Raw genomic sequence first — 17,117 nt, forward strand, 5'->3', positions numbered from 1 at the left:
GTGATGATGATAATAGCTAACATTTGTTGAGTATTTATTATGGGCCAGACACTGTGCCAGGTGTTTTACATGCATGATTTCATTTAATTTTTTCAACAAACTCCTAGAATTTTTTTCTTTTATTCCTACTTTACAGGTGAGGAAACTGAGACTTAGAAAGGCTAATTAACTTGTCCAAAATTACGTGCCTGGTGCATGTTAGAGCTGTGTTCAATCCCAGGTTATCTGACTCCAAAGCTCATGCTCTTTTTTTTCTTTTTTCTTTTTTTTTTTTTAAGGCATTTCTTCATCCACCTTTATCATCATATACCTGCAGCAGTCAGCAAGGCCAACTTCAGCTGATTGATTTTTTTTTAACTTTATTTTGTACATTTAATTATTGAAAATATGAGCAATTAAAAACTAAAAACATGGTTGTATAAAAACATGTATTTCCATTTAAATGTACTGGATACATATACTTTTTTTCCTGAATCATACAATGTGTTACACAATATATTTGGTTTATAGTAACATAATCATGGTGCTTTTTTTTTTTTTTTAAGATTCATTTATTTATTTATTTCCCCTCCCCCCGGCCCCAGTTGTCTGTTCTCTGTGTCAATTTGCTGCATGTTCTTCTTTGTCCACTTCTGTTGTTGTCAGCGACATGGGAATCTGTGTTTCTTTTTGTTGCATCATCTTGTTGTGTCAGCTCTCCGTGGGTGTGGCACCATTCCTGGGCAGGCTGCACTTTCTTTCACGCTGGGCTGCTCTCCTTACGGGGCGCACTCCTTGCATACGGGGCTCCCCTACACGGGAGACACCCCTGCATGGCACGGCACTCCTTGCACGCATCAGCACTGCGCATGGGCCAGTTCCACACGGGTCAAGGAGGCCCAGGGTTTGAACCACGGACCTCCTGTGTGGTAGGCAGATGCCCTAACCACTGGGCCAAGTCTGCTTCCTGTATCTGTGCTCTTGATGATAGCTCTCTACTGCCTTATCTATGCTGTTACTTGATTATTGATTTATTAACTAATATCTTTGAATTGAGAATTACATAGAGCCATGCAAATATATGCCATTTATTTTTCTCCCTTGTCTTCCTCCTTCATATTCTAGACTGATGACATGCTCAGAGGATTCAGACAGTCTGGTTTTGGCATATGGAAAAGGAGATCTGAAGTTTCACATCACAGCAAACCCATTCAAGGCAGACTTGGTATCTGAAGGAGAGGTTGTGATGAGCATAAACTCCCTAGGCCAGTTATACTTTGAGCACCTACAGATTCCTCCCAAACAAAGGTATTTTTGCACATTATTTCACATATAACTTAAAATCTGATTGAAATACCAGTTGCCTGAATAGATAACATCACCATAAAAATTTGTTTTGCATGGAGATTGTAGTCAAATAAGATGCCAGCATAAGACACTCCAGGGTTCTTTTACCCCACAGAATCTTTGAATAACTAGCAGAAACTGGCAGAACCAAGTTTCTCAAAACCTGCAAAAATACTTAAAGTATTAAAATAACTGGGGGCATGCCAAATCAAGGAAATGAAGCTATAAAAGCAATAGGAGAACCTTGAGGCACCCTTGCATGTCCCCTCCCTAGCTCTTCCCCAGCACAATGTGGACCCAGCCTGCACTCCTTTTGTGGGTTTCTGACCATGTTTCAGAGAGAGCATAGTAACTCCTGTGCATACTGAGTTTCCTCTATGTCAGTGTCAGTCTGTCAGGTGGCAACATGAAAGACTGAAGGAGGAAATTCCTCTCAGGCTCAACTTCCCATAACTTACCCTGCAGGAAGAAGCAGGTTTTGTACAAGTAAAGCAATGTAAGAAACAATTAAGACTAAGTGGACTGGGACACTTAGTTTTAAGTCATCAATTAAAGTTCCCAGGAGGGGAAGAGAGTCTTTTCATAGGGAGTAAAGGGGATATTCAAATTCCAGTAAACGGGGAATTCCTAGGGCCAGAAACAAGCACAACCCAACATAAGACCCAGGCTCAGAAAGGACTGAGAGGACCCTGCGCTTCACATTCACCTCTGGCTGATCTTCTTAATAGAAGAGCTAAACTCTTATGGTAGCATTAACCAGTACGGAAACAATTTGCAAACACTGAAAGGGATTTTATGCACTGGTTTGTTTTTGTTAGCTCCTGGCATTCAAGCAAATCTCTGTCATATTATTAGCTAGATATAAACTTAGGGAACAGACAACCCAGGGACTAAATCCTAGAATTAATGCTTTGAAATACTAAATATACACTGTGAAAGAAAAGATTACAGGATGGAAAAACAGGAAACAATGCCCATCCAAAGGAATAAAGTAAAAATCCTGAAGCCATCAGCACAGAAGACCAGACATGTTAAACCTTACAAATCTTAACTTGTTATAGTAATTCTCAAGTTGTCAACAATAGTAAAATTCTAATGAAACTTTATAGTCACATTATGTGTTGCATCATCTGAATACTTTTACTTAATTATTTGTTAATTATAAAATGGAATCATTAGGGTAAATTTTTTAAAAAGGGCAAATGTTCACATATGAGACAAAGACTTAAAAAAATGATTTCCAGTATTCTCAAGGAGATAAAGGAAAACACAGAGAAAGAACTAAAGAATGTCAAGATAACAGTGAATGAACATTGTAAGAAACTCAATAAAGAAAATTTTTTTAATTGAACCAAACATAAATACTAGAATGAAGACAAAAATAAACTGAATGACAAATTCCATAGAGGGTTTCAACAGCAGATTAGAACTGGCAGAAGAAAAAATCAGAGACCACAAAGACAATACAGTTGAAATGGTTCAGGCTGAGGAGCAGAAAAAAAAAAGCTATTTAAAAAAGTAAACAGCCTTAGAGACCCATGGGACACATTTAGATATACCAATATAAGCATGGAAGTCCCGGAAGGAGGAGAGAGAGAGAGTGGGACGGAAGGAATATTCAAAGAAATAATGGCAGAAAACTTACCAAACTTAATGAACGTTATGAATATGCATATTCAAGAATCCCAACAAACCCCAAACAGGATAAACTCAAAAGAACCACCCAGACACGTAGTAGTTGGCTGTCAAATGCCAAGAACGAGGTAAATGTTCTGAAAGCTACAAGAGAAAAGCAACATACTATGTACAAGGGAGTACCAGTAAGATTAAGTACCAGTTTCTCATCAGGAACCATGGAGGCAAGAAGGCAAAGGGACAAGATATTTTAAAGTGCTGAAAGAAAACATTTGCCAATCAACAATTTTATATCTGAGACTATGTTTCAAAAATGAGGGAGAGATTAAGACATTTGAAATGATTAAAGACTGAGGGAGTTTGTCACTGCTGGACCTGCCTTACAGGCAGTGTTGAAGTGAGTTCTTCAGACTAAAGGGAAAGAACACCATACAGTGGATCAAAGTGGCATAATGAAAAAAAGATTTTTGGTAAAGGTAATGATATGGGTAATTATAAATGCCAGTACTACTGTATTGTATTTTTTGCTGTGTAACCCACTTGTTACTTGTTACAGGCTCTAAAATACAAGTGCTTTAAAAGTAATGATATCTCAAAATATAGAGTTAATTAAAAATAATTATTAAAATAAAAGTAATAATCTATGATTTTGGACATACAATGCATGTAGATATAATTTGTATAAAGTATTAAAAAAAAGGTGGGGAAACAGCCGTGTAGGAACAGTATGTATGTATGGTATTGAAGTTAAGTTGGTATCTATTCAAATGTATTATCATAGATTTAGAATGTTAAACTTAAGTCACATGGTAACCACAAAGAGAATATATGTAAAACTTATACAGAAAGAAATGAGAAGAAACTTAAAATGGTATAATACAGAAAGTCAAATAAATATGAAAATAGACATTAACAGAACTGAGAGACAAAAAAAGTGTAAGACTACAAAAACCAAATAACAAAATGGAAGAGGGTCTTACATTATCAGTAGTTACTTTTTTTTTTAAAAGATGTATTTATTTATTTCTCCCCCCCACCCACCCCATTGTCTGCTCTTTGTGTCCATTAATGTGTGTTCTTCTGTGTCTGCATGTATTCTCATCAGGCCACACTGGGGATCTGTGTCTCTCTTTTGTTGCATCATTTGCTGCATCAGCTCTCTGTATGTGTGGCACCACTCCTGGGCAGGCTGTGGTTTTGCGCGGGGCGGCTCTCCTTGTGCAGGGGCCACTCCTTGCACAGGGGGCACCCTTATACAGGATCATCCCTGCATGGGCTGGCACTCCTTGCATGCAGCAGCACTGCATATGAGCCAGCTCACCACATCAGGCAGAAGACCCTGGGTATGGAACGCTTGGACCTCCTGTGTGGTGGGTGGATGCTCTATCTGTTGGATCACATCTGCTTTCCAGTAGTTACTTTAAATGTAAATGGGTTAAACTCTTCAGTAGAAGGGCAGAGATTGGCAGAATGAATTTGAAAAGCATGACCTAGTTATATACTGTTGACAAGAGACTCACCTTAAATTCAAACATAGTCACTGCATACTGATAAAGGGGCCAATTCAACAAAAAAAAAACACAGCATATCACTGTTATAAATCTATGTACACCTAATAGCAGAACTCGGAATTATATGAAGTAAATATTGACAGATTTGGAGGGAAAAATAGTTATACATTAATTGTAGGATGCTATAATATACAATTCTCAATAATGAATAGAACCTCTGGACATAAGATCAATAAGGAAATGATATTCTAAACCAGGTAGAACTAACAGACATATATAGGCCTCTTCATCCAACAGCAGCGTAATAGGCATTCTTCTCTAGTGCTCCAGGATAGACCATGTATTAGGGCACAAAACAAGTCTCAATAATTTAAAAAAAACAGTGAAATCATGTAATATATATTCTCCAACAACAATGGAATAAAGCTAGAAATCAATAACAGGAGAAGAACTGGAAAATTCACAAATATGTGGAAAATAAACATCTTGCTCTTAAACATTCAATTGGCCAAAGAAAAAATCATAAAGTAAATTAGGAAATATCTTCAAGCAAGTGAAAATGAGAACACAACATACCAAAACTTATGGAATGGAACAAAGGCAGTGCAGTGAGGAAACTTTATAGCTCTAAGTGCTTACGTTAAAAGAGAACAAATATCTCAAATCAGAGACCTAACCTTATAACTGGAAGATCTAGAGGAAAACAAGAGCAAACTAAACCAAGAATGAGCAGATGGAAGGAACTGACAAAGACTAGAGTGAAGATAAATGAAATTGAGACTTAAAAAAATAATAGAGAACCAACAAAACCAAAAGTTGGTTCTTTCAAAGATAATAAGCAAACCTTTAGTTAGACTGACAAGGAAAAAGAGATACAAATAACTAAAGTCAGAAATAAAAGGGGGATCACTATGGGCTCCACAAATATAAAAAGAATTATTAGAGGATAATATGAACAAGCGTACACCAACAAATTGGATAACCTAGATCAAATGGACAAATTCCTAGAAACATGCAAACTGCCTACACTGACTCAAGAAGAAGTAAAAGATCTCAACAAAGCAATAACAAGTAAAGAAATTGAATCAGTAACCAAAATCCTTCCAACAAATAAAAGTCCAGAACCAGATGACTTTCCTAGTGAATTTTACCAAACAGTCCAAGAATTAACCCCAATCATACTTCAACTCTTCAAAAAAATTGAAGGGAACCCTCCCTAAAACATTATAGAAGGCCAACATCATCCTCATACCAAAGCTAAAGATACCACAAGAAAAAAATTGTCAATATCCCTTGCAAATACAGATGCAAAAATCCTCAACAATATGAAGAAACCAAATCCAACAGCACATTAAAACATACCTTGATCCAATGGATTTATCCCAGGTGTGCAAGGATGGTTCAACATAAGAGAAATCTATTAATGTAATACACCACATTTACGGAACAAAGGAAGGAAAAAACACATGATCATCTCAAAGGCATAAAAGACATTTGACAAAACCCAGCACCTCTTTTGACAAAAGCACTTAGAAAACTAGAAATAGAAGGGAACTTGCTTAACATGACAAAGGGCACATATTAAAAACACACAGCTAACATCATACTCAATGGTGGAAGACTAAAAGCTTTCCCTCTACAGTCAGGAACAAGACAAGGATGCCTGCTGTCAACACTGTTATTCAACACTTTGGAGGTTCTATCCAGAGCAATTAGGCAAGAAAAACCAATAAAAAGGTGTGCTGGCTTGAGTCTTTTGTGGACTCCAGAAAACCCTATTTTTAAAGTTAATCTAAAAAAAAATTAATCTATTCCTGTGTGTAAACCTATTGTAGGTGAGAACTTTTGATTAAATCAGTTTAGTAAAGGGCCTTTGATTATGTTGCATGACCCAGAGTGAGCCTTAATCCTGTTTGGAGTGATAGAAAGCTTTGGTAATAAATGGTATTAATGGTAGCAAGACATTGTAAATGCCATTTACACCACTCAATTATGTGTATGTCGTCAAAAGAGGAAATTTTAGGTTGTATATTTGTTACTAGAATAGAAATCTTTTAAGTAACATAGGGCTGTGCAACACAGTGAATCCTAATGTAAACTGTGGAGTGTAGTTAATAGTACAACTATTATAATATTCTAAAGTAAATTGTAACAATAATTCAGAATGTTAACCGGAAAGTATATGGGAACTCTGTATTTTCTGCATGATTTTTCTATAACATCTGTGATTAAAAATATTTTTTAAAATTGGTTTGCCTTAATTGCTAAAGTATTGTTCTGAGAAATTTCACCTTCTTTTAGCCTGTGCAGATGAATTCAGGTTTAATGACAAGAAGTATTCCAGAGAGAAGCAGACTTGGCCCAATGGATAGGGCGTCTGCCTACCACATGGGAGGTCCACGGTTCAAACCCTGGGCCTCCTTGACCCATGTGGAGCTGGCCCATGCGCAGTGCTGATGAGCGCAAAGAGTACCCTGCCACGCAGGGGTGCCCCCCGAGTAGGGGAGCACCACACGCAAGGAGTGCGCCCCATAAGGAGAGCCGCCCAGCGCGAAAGTGCAGCCTGCCCAAGAATGGCGCTGCACACACAGAGAGCTGACACAACAAGATGACGCAATAAAAAGAAACACAGATTCCCGGTGCCGCTGATAAGGATAGAAGGGGTCACAGAAGAATACGCAGCGAATGGACACAGAGCAGACAACTGGGGAAGGGGAGGGGAGAGATTAAAAAAAATTAAAAAAAAAAAGGATTCCAGAGCATCTGTTAATGTGACATTCTTAACAAGTCTTGTGTGTTTGTCTGGTTAGCATCCTCTATCCTCCACACCCCTCCAAAAAAGTACCGTGTTAGTTTGATAAATGTTGATGTGAACTAAAATTTCTTCAGAATTTCACCTTACCCCCTTACAATATCATGAATTACCTTAGACTCAATAGTTGTCTAGGAATTTGCAGAGACCAATCACTTGATCAAAGATTTTTGTGTTTGGGAGGTAGGGGCGGTCACATGAATTGAATTGGGAGGTGTTGGTGAGGGGGCAGTTCTTCCATTATTATCAATATTGCTTTTAAATATTCCTGTAATTCTGTTTTTATCGTAATAATGGACATATCATATGGTCTAGAGAAAGCATTCAACACTCATTTTTCCCACATGGTGATATTTTTCAGGGTTTCAACTTATTCAATATTAAGAAAATTAATTAAAAGTATCTTATTTCTTCTCATGAAGTAATACATTTATGCAGTCTTAGAAATTGAAATGAAAATCTTTGTCATTATACAAAATTCTGTCACCAATGAATAAAACAACTTTATTTTAAAACAGAGCTGCAAAAGGAAATGAGAATGATGCACCATTTGACACCTCTCAGGTAATCCAGTTTGAGCACTTTATTTTTTTTTTCTTCTTTTTCTTAACTATCATCATCATTATGTGGTATATAATGAATTATTTTCCTTCCTTCTTCCATAGGCAGATAGTTTTTAAAATTCTCTACTACGTATAAATGAGACCATCTATTTCTTTTGCTCTCCTTATCATCTTATTGATTCTTCCCTTCATGTGTTCATTCATGTATTCATTTATTCATAAATCAGGTTTTTCTTGAGTGTCTTCTTTGTGTCAGGCGTTGTGTGCTAAGCAAAGGAGAATCAGTAGTGAATAAAATAAATCCCAAACCTGTCCTGATGGAATTTAGAATCTTTTGGGGAAGACAGACATTGACTAAGTAATGTAAAATGGTGAATGTTGCAAATGGGTGCTGTAAATACCACAAGGACCTGGCCAAAATAAGGGTCAGGAAAGACCTCCCAAAGGAAATGATACAGCTGAAACCTGAAACATAAGGATACATAAAGTCAAAAAGGTAGAGAAAGAATATTCTAGGTAGAGGGAACTGTATAATCAAAGAAGTTAAGATAGGAAAAAGCACATTTGAAAAAGTGAAAATATATATTCGTTTCTTTTAGCTGGTAAAAGGAAAACAAAGGGAAGGCTGGTGTGTAACAAAGCTGGAGAGGGAGGTAGGGACAATTGTGTGGAAGGTCTTACATTCTTTCATTCAACAAATATTTGTTGAGCACTTCCTATATGCCATGCACTGTTCAAGGAATTAGTAATACATTATTGAACAAACCAAGTCCCTTTTATCATGGAGCTAACATTCTTTTAAGCTATATTAGGCTGTCTTGGACTTTAAATTCTAAGAACAAAGAAAATTATTGAAAGGTTTTAAGCAACAGAGAGACTTGGTCAGAGTTCTGTTTTTAAAAGATTATTTAAGCTATGCTACGGATAATGGACAGTCCAAAAGTTTTCTCTTCATCCAGAGCCATGTGTATTTTTATAGGAGCTCTGATAGTAGCTGTCATCACACAAAATAGGGCAATAAGGACAAATGCTTCTTCCTCTTAATGACTGACCCATATAGATGAGTGTGAAGGGAATAGTTTTTCTGCTTCCAAATAAAGCACATAAGGGCAACTAAGATATAGTCTTACACAGTTTGTGACCATATGTCAAATCAGCTTTGGGGAGACAGCTCTTGAGAAGCCTTAGTGTAGTGATTGTGAGTTATAGATGCCTTTGCAAGAATCTAATGAAAGCTATGGGCTATCTCCCTAGGGGGAAAAATTCCATTTTGAATGAGAGTTTAGAGACTCTAAAATCTACCTATGGACCCTGGGTTAATAATGTTGCTGATCAGGGTCTGCTGCCCAATGTGCATAAAAGAGTGCTAGCCTGTCCAAGAGTGCTGGCCTGTGCAGGAGTGCTGGCCTATGTGTCAAGCTGGCCCAAGCGGAGAGCTGGAGCAGCAAGATGATGCAATAAAAAGAGACATAGAGGAGAGACAATGAGAGATGCAGCAGACCAGGGAGCTGAGGTGACGTAAGAGATTCAGCACCTCTCTCCCACTCCAGAAGGCCCTAGGATCAGTTCCCAGTGCCACCTAAAGAGAAGGTAAGCAGACACAGAAGAACACACAGCAAATGGACACACACAGCAGACAGTAGGATGGGGAAGGAGGTGTGGGAATAAATAAGTAAACCTTTTTTTAAAAAAAAGAACCTTCTTATTTTACTAAAGGAAAAGACGTTTTTGTAAAGCTAAAAAATTGTATGGCTCCAGATCGAAAGATTATGGAGCAGTCACTGCCATCCCAGAACTTCTCAAACCAGCACCAGAATATAGCCAATGGTTTGGCTAATTGGAACAGGGGTGCAAATGCCCAATTCAGCCAAAACAAATCTTTGCCTAGTGTCTCCCAAAACAAACCTAAATTACTTGTTTCCAAATGTTTTGTCTTACATGTTAATAAACAAGAAAGAAAAAGACAAATAATATAAAATTTATTACATCTATAAAGACTTCATTTTTTTTCAAGTTTTTTCACATTATTTTAGCTCACATAAAGAAATTCATGTCAGCTATGGTTGTTTCATAAGAATCGTTACTCAAACATTTAGAATGGAAATTTGATTTATTAAATGTACTGACATCACAAACTTATTCTAAAAAAATTAGCTCAACTTCTTTGTCTAATTTTTTGATAATCCAAATAAAATGTGCTGTTGTGGTAACCACACTTGTTGCAGTTTATAAACTCAGTTTGCTCTCTTTTTGTGCCAACAGGAAAGTGAAGAGGATCTAGGTCTATGGGAGGAGAAATTCAGAAAATTTGTAGATGTCAAAGCTAATGGTAAAACTGAAACTGGTATAGTATTAAACAGGTCTTTCCTAAATGGCTAAATGTGTTTATATAAAAGTCCCTTTAACTTTGCACCTAAGGAAAAGACACCCATAAAGTGAATAGATATTTCAGATTTGGGTCCTCTATCCTTCAGTAATGTATTGCAACAGAGAACTAGTGATTGTATGTCTTTTGAGGGGCATATAAGAGAAATACAGACTTCATGGAGCTTATGACATCACTGGTTGCACTGTCCAGTAGATCAGGCATTTTCAAATTCCCACATTCCGTTTTAATGAGAGTCAAGTGACAAGAAAATTAATTCTAGAGCTCATCAGCTCCAACATTCCTACTGCAACATTCCAGGCCTTCCCATCATTGACTTGGGCATCATACACCCATCTGTGACATTTTTCACCAGGATAACTAATAGGTGGTGGGATAGGGAGCATTTGTCTCTCTTGGCAATTTTCAGATTCTTGGGGCTTATATAGTTGGAAAAAATACTCACTTTCATCCTGTTGAGTAACTATGGAAGGTCATTCAGTACCCTGGAAATTACAGTCCTTTCTGTAACTCCTATGACACATATGTCATTGGGCTTTGTGTTGTTATTCAACTCACTGAGCCCCTGCTCATTTTTCCCAATCTTTTCTCTGGTTCTTCTCTTTTTTACATTTCAGCTGTTCTATCTTCTGTATCACTTATTCTTTCTTCTATCATTTTGAGTCTGCTGTTATATGGCGCTAATGTAGGTTTTTTTTTTAAGATTTTTTTTCTCTCCCCTTTCCTCTCTGCCCCCCCCCCCCATTGTCTGCTCTCTCTGTCCAGTAGCTGTGTGTTCTTCTGTGTCCACTTAAGTTATCTGGCGGCACTGGGAAATTGTGTCTCTTTTTTGTTGTATCATCTTCCTGAGTCAGCTCTCCGTTTGTGCAGCGCCACTCCTGGGCAGGCTGCGCTTTTTCCACGCAGGACAGCTCTCCTCGCGGGGTGCACTTCTTGCACGTGGGGCACCCCTATGTGGGGAACACTCCTGCGTGACACGGCACTCATTGCATGCGGCAGCACTGCACTTGGGCCAGCTCATCACACATGTCAGGAGGCCCTAGGGATCAGACCCTGGACCCTCCATATGGTAGAGAGACATTCTGTCAGTTGAGCCACATCCACTTTCCTCTAATGTGTTTTTAATCTCACCTATCATGTCTTTCATTCCCACGAACTCTGTTATTTTTCTGTTCAAGTTTTCAAATTCTTTGTGCTTTGCTCAGTGTCTTGATGTCTTTTATCTCTTTAGCCATATTGTCTTTCAACGGATTTTTGGAAATTCATGTGCACCTTATTGATTAGTTATCTCAATCCTACTTCTCTTCTAGGGCTTTGATATATTCCTTTGCTTGGGCCATTTCTTCCATTTTCTTAATATGGCTTGTAATTTTTTACTGATGATAGTTTACTCTTATGATCAATTTCTCTTTCATAGGCATTTAGTGGTCAGAGGCTGTTGTTACTGTTTTTCTTTGAGTCTTGGTTCGACTTATTGTAGGTCTTTAGAATTGTCCCTGTTACTGCTCATATCTGGGCCCTGGACCCAGTAATGAGTTGCAGACCTGCTTCCAAGGGCCTTGGGGAGGGAGGCTATAAAGGCTGGAAAAAGCCTCTTACTATCTTGGTCTGACAACAGATGGCACTCTTTGGCAGCCCTCTCTGTTCAAAGCCTGGTCAGATTGCAGTGTGACAGAGGATCATGTCTGGAAGCTGAGAACCTTGCAATTCAAACTTTATTAGAGACTGGTCTGCAAACTTTGCAGGCAGCCCCCTCCCTTTTCCCAGTTAGGAAATAATTCATCCCTCGTCTGCGTACTCGAGGAGGAGTCCTGCTCAGTAGGGAGGGTGAAGGAGAGGCACAGATCTCTTTAGTCCCCTGCGGGGTTCCAAGGCAAACAATGGCACTGCCCTGCCCTGACTGAAAGTACTCTTGGGAGGTGGACCAAAACTGTGGGCCGAAAACTGAATTAGTCTTAGGCTGCTGTCCCTCTCTCTCCCCTTTCCTGGGGAAGTGGATCCCTGTGGTCCTCTCGGTCTGTAGCTGGCCCCAGGCTGGAGAATTCAAAATAGTCTGCTTGTCCGGTGGGGGGTGAGGGTGGGGGCGGGGTGCCGGCGGCTGCAGGAGCAGCTTCCACTCAGTCTTTCCATCGAGATTCTTTTCCTGTGCCTCTCTCCTCTGTCTAGCCTTCCTCTGGTGTCCTACACTCTAAAACATTTTTCCCCAGGCCATTTCTGTCTGTCCTCCAGCTATTTTTCTGGAAGAGGAAAGAGTCCAGTGTCTTTCTAGTCTGCCATCTTCCTGTAGGCAGTCACCACCAGACTAGGCTAGCACAAAGAATGAGGGATGAGGCTGAAAGCACCAGTCATTTATTTAGTGAAGAATGAAATCATTTAATATGCTCTGCTTCCTAAAGCAAAGAAGCATGTCATATATTTTGATTAGGGAAACTTTGATTAGGATTTTAAAAATCTAAAAATGTATAACCACATCTTACAAGATAGACAAGAGATTAATTTATAAACAAGGACACAGCTTCAGCAGTACAGCTAAGGAAACACAGTAAGTGACCAGAATTTTGCCTTAAGCGTTTTTTTAATCTCCTAGGAAACGTGTAGCATCTTACTGATAGTCAGCAGACAGTGGTTTTGTTTATACTCCTAGTTAACTGAATCTTTGTTTAATTGATTGTTCCATTGAGATGCAAAACTCCGTATTCTGTCCCTATAGGTCCTGCCTCCGTTGGTTTAGATTTCTCCTTGCATGGATTCGAGCATCTTTATGGGATCCCACAACATGCAGAATCACTCCGACTTAAAAATACTGGGTAAAGTAAAATCAAGAAAACTTGCTGGTAGCTCTGATTTCTGGATTCAGAAAGTTTGAAGGGAACGTATTTGAGATGTCTAAACCAGTGCTAATATGTGTCTGCCTTTTCCTCCTTGATAGTGCTTGTTTACCTTCCTTGGTGATGACTCAGAGCAGTGGTTTTTAAATTTTATTTTTTCTTGGCAAAAAATTAGACAATTTTTAAAACTATAATACTAAACCTAAAAATATAGAGGAAATCAAAATATGGAGCTGGTACTGTTACTTTTGCCTGTCAAGGTCTTGTGAAATGTGGAAAAATACATTGTGAAAATCACTGACCTAAAAAAGGTTTTTAGCAAATGGGGGTAATGAGCCAGAGAATGGAAAAGTGTACATGTTATATCCACCTTTGATTCACTCAGGGAGATCATTTCAGGCTAATACTATTCACAAATAGATGCCATCTTAGACTGAGAGAAAGAGTATTTTAATCAGGAAACCAAAGAGAAGCAGAGTCTGATCAAAGTTGCCAAGTTTACTTATCTTTGCTTGAAGGTAGGCATTGTGACAAATCAGGAGTCCTGCTGCTCTCTCACCAACCTGAGCTCTGTACACTTCATCCCAGTTCAGTTCCTGAGCTTTCCCTACTCAGCCCTGTGGAAACCTGTTAGGACACCATCCTTCTGTTTTTAGCTGCAGAGAAGTACTCACAAAATTTGATAACAGATGCTTATTGTGTACTGGCTATTGTGGATAATTCACAGGGAACAGTCCTCCCCTCAGAAGAGATGTTCTAAAATATGTAATCATGCATGCTTATTGTCCTGATGAGGGCATGCCATAAGAGTCAGAGGAGGAAGGTCACATTCATCCAGGTTGGGTCAGGAAGCCTTTATGGAGGTGATGAGAGTTGAGCCTTGAGAGTTGCATAGGACCTAATTGTGGGGAAAACAGAGCTATTCATTAATATTAAATTTGTGATCATAATTGATGATAATGCTTGTTTGTATGTTTCAGTGATGGGGATGCTTACCGTCTTTATAACCTGGATGTCTATGGATATAAGATACATGACAAAATGGGCATTTATGGCTCAGTGCCGTATCTCCTTGCCCACAAACTGGGCAGGACAGTTGGTATTTTCTGGCTGAATGCCTCAGAAACACTAGTGGAGATCAACACAGAGCCTGCAGTAGAGGTGAGCTCTAGATCATGGCTACATGTCACATTTATACAGGAAACAAAATGACTGTTATAACTCTTATCTTTGTAGTGGCAGTTCTCTGCTACCAAAAGCATTGCAGTGTAATCAGTGAATACTGATGAATGGGTATTCTAGGTTAGAGGGACATTTTTCAGATTTTCATTTCATTCTTTCCCAGTGCACACTGACCCAGATGGACTCATTTGTTGCTAAACAAGAGGGCAAATCCCGAACTGATGTGCGCTGGATGTCAGAGAGTGGAATCATTGATGTTTTTCTGTTGACAGGACCTACACCTTTTGACATCTTTAAGCAGTATTCGCACCTCACAGGTACTTGGATATATAGAAATTCCATTTTCTAGTTCTGTTTTTTTTCCCCTCTATCCCGTGTATATAATTTAATAGTCTATAATTTAATATTTCTTATATACCATGTAGAATTTATGAACAAATTTTTAAGAATCAGGCATTTCCTTCTCTCCCTGTTATCCCATTCAATATGGTTAAATGTTGCCCTTTGTCTAGAATTCTTCACTCTCTAATCCTTAATACTTGCTCTCTGCCTTCCTTGGAACAGTAGCTCCTGGGCTTTCTCTACCCTTATCTCAGATGGCCAATGGCAGTGTTCTTGTCTTCATTAAAATATACTAACTTTAACACTAAAGAACTTTCTCTATAAAAGATACATAAAGGAAATACACAAGCACAAAGTTGCATTGAGTTAAGTGAATGCTTTAGAACGTTATTTTTAAATGAGACCATCTAATCATTAACATTCCTGTATTCTCACACATCCCTTTGGAAGAAATAAAACTCTGTGTTGTTTATGTGATTCACAAGACTGCCAGAGGTACCTTTAGTTCAAGAATGACATAAACAGTGGCAGGGAGCAAGGCAGACTACGCTATTCTCTCTTTACCCCAAGGTTTCACAGAGTGGAGAAATCCTGTACAATGTAAGTGAATAATAACAGGCGTACTTCATAAGCTATTTGGAGTAACAGATGGTTCTTATACTTCCTGAAATTTTCTAAAACATGTTATATAGGCTTTGGAATTAACACAAGCTTTGAGGTCCAGAATTATGTTCCAGATGGGTAAAGGTAGGCTCTTTGTAGAAGAGAATGGTGGCAATCTAAAGGTTAAGAGGAGTCCACTTACATATATCGTGGTATATAATAAAATGCTATATATCTATAAAAAGAAAAAAAATAGAGAGGAAGATGCTGGTTACAGTGATAGGAATTTCTGAGATTTCCAAAATATATTGTTAAGTGAAAAAAATAAGGTACAGAATAATGCATATAGTTTGTACCATTTGTGGGGAAATAAAAATATTTATACGTCTTTGCTTACGTATGCATAAAATCTCTCTGAAAGTATTCTCAAAATATACTAGTAAAATTGTAGAAGGTAACTGGGTACTTTATGTTATACCATTTTATGCTTTTTGAATATTGAAACATATGAATGTATTTTACCTATTCAAAAATTAAATTTAAAAAATTTGTTGGGAAACATTAAGCATCTCAGAGAGACTTGATATCTCACAGAACAGAAAGAATCTGGTATGTCAGAGAAAAGTGAGCAATACACATTGACTCTTACTTGGAACCTTCTCCTTGGCCTGATTAGTCAGCTAACAAAGCTCTTTTTCTAAGTCATGCATCAAGTGCTGGAGAGGATGTGGAGAAATAGGAACACTCCTTCACTGTTGGTGAGAATGTAAAATGGTGCAGCCTCTGTGAGAGACAGTTTGGTGGTCTCAGGAAGCTGAATATAGGACTACCATATCATCCAGCAATCCTGCTGCTAGAAATGTTTTAAGAAGAACTGAAAGCAAGGACACTAACAGTCATTTGCACACTGATGTTCATAGTGGCATTATTCACAATTACTAAAATATGGAAACTACCCAAGTGTTCATCAACAGATGAATAAACAAAATGTGGTGTGTATATATATATATATATATGGTGGGATACTATTCAGCTGTAAGAAGACATGAAGTCAGGATGCATATGACAACAGAAATGAACGTTGACAACATTATGTTGAGTAGATAAGCCAGAGAGATAAGGACAAATATTATATGGTCTCACTGATATGAACTAAATACAATGAGTAAACTCCTGGAGTTAAATTATAGACCATACCCTACTAGGAGATAGAGTGTGAGTTGAGAAGGGGGAGCTGATAATGTATATAGAATGTTTGATGAGTTTGATTGTAAATGTAAGGAAATGGATAGAGTTGGTGGTAACACATAGTGAGTATAGCTAACATTGCTGATTATAAATGAGTTTGTGGCTGAAAGGGGTAGTCTAGGAAGGTTCATGTCAATTGAAAGACAGGATAATCTAGGGACTGTACAACATAGAGATTTCAGTGGTGGATGAGGATTGTGGTTAATAATACAAATACAAGAATGTTCCTTTATTACAAGGTATTAAGAATATGATGATGGGATGCAGACTTGACCCAATGGATAGGGTGTCTACATGGGAGGTAAGCGGTTCAAACCCCGGGGCCTCCTTGACCCATGTGGAGCTGGCCCATGAACAGTGCTGATGTACGCAAGGAGTGCCCTGCCACGCAGGGGTGTCCCCCGCGTAGGGGATCCCCACGTGCAAGGAGTGCATCCCGTAAGGAGAGCCACCCAGCATGAAAGAAAGTGCAGTCTGCCCAAGAATGGCGCCGCACACACGGAGAGCTGACACAACAAGATAACGTAGCAAAAAGAAACACAGATTTCCAATGCCACTGATAAGGATAGAAGCGGTCACAGAAGAACACACAGCAAATGGACACAAGAAAGCAGACAACTGCGGGGGCAGGGGGGGAAGAGAAAGAAATAAATCTTAAAAAAAAAAACAATATGATACGTA

General features: G+C 38.5%; 1 protein-coding gene across 6 annotated transcripts in view; it reads left to right on the forward strand.

The window, feature by feature from the left end:
* The window catches only part of GANC (glucosidase alpha, neutral C), a 99,548-nt gene that overhangs the window by 25,845 nt on the left and 56,586 nt on the right, over nt 1-17,117 (forward strand). For all 6 annotated transcript variants that reach the window (XM_058294005.1, XM_058294006.1, XM_058294003.2 and 3 more), the window contains 6 exons: nt 1,105-1,287; nt 7,803-7,848; nt 10,110-10,176; nt 12,944-13,040; nt 14,042-14,222; nt 14,407-14,560. In XM_058294005.1, the coding sequence (XP_058149988.1) occupies nt 1,105-1,287; nt 7,803-7,848; nt 10,110-10,176; nt 12,944-13,040; nt 14,042-14,222; nt 14,407-14,560 (728 nt within the window). The remainder of the gene's footprint in view (nt 1-1,104; nt 1,288-7,802; nt 7,849-10,109; nt 10,177-12,943; nt 13,041-14,041; nt 14,223-14,406; nt 14,561-17,117) is intronic.

This window comes from Dasypus novemcinctus, chromosome 3, assembly GCF_030445035.2.
Source record: "Dasypus novemcinctus isolate mDasNov1 chromosome 3, mDasNov1.1.hap2, whole genome shotgun sequence".
Taxonomy (NCBI): domain Eukaryota; kingdom Metazoa; phylum Chordata; class Mammalia; order Cingulata; family Dasypodidae; genus Dasypus; species Dasypus novemcinctus.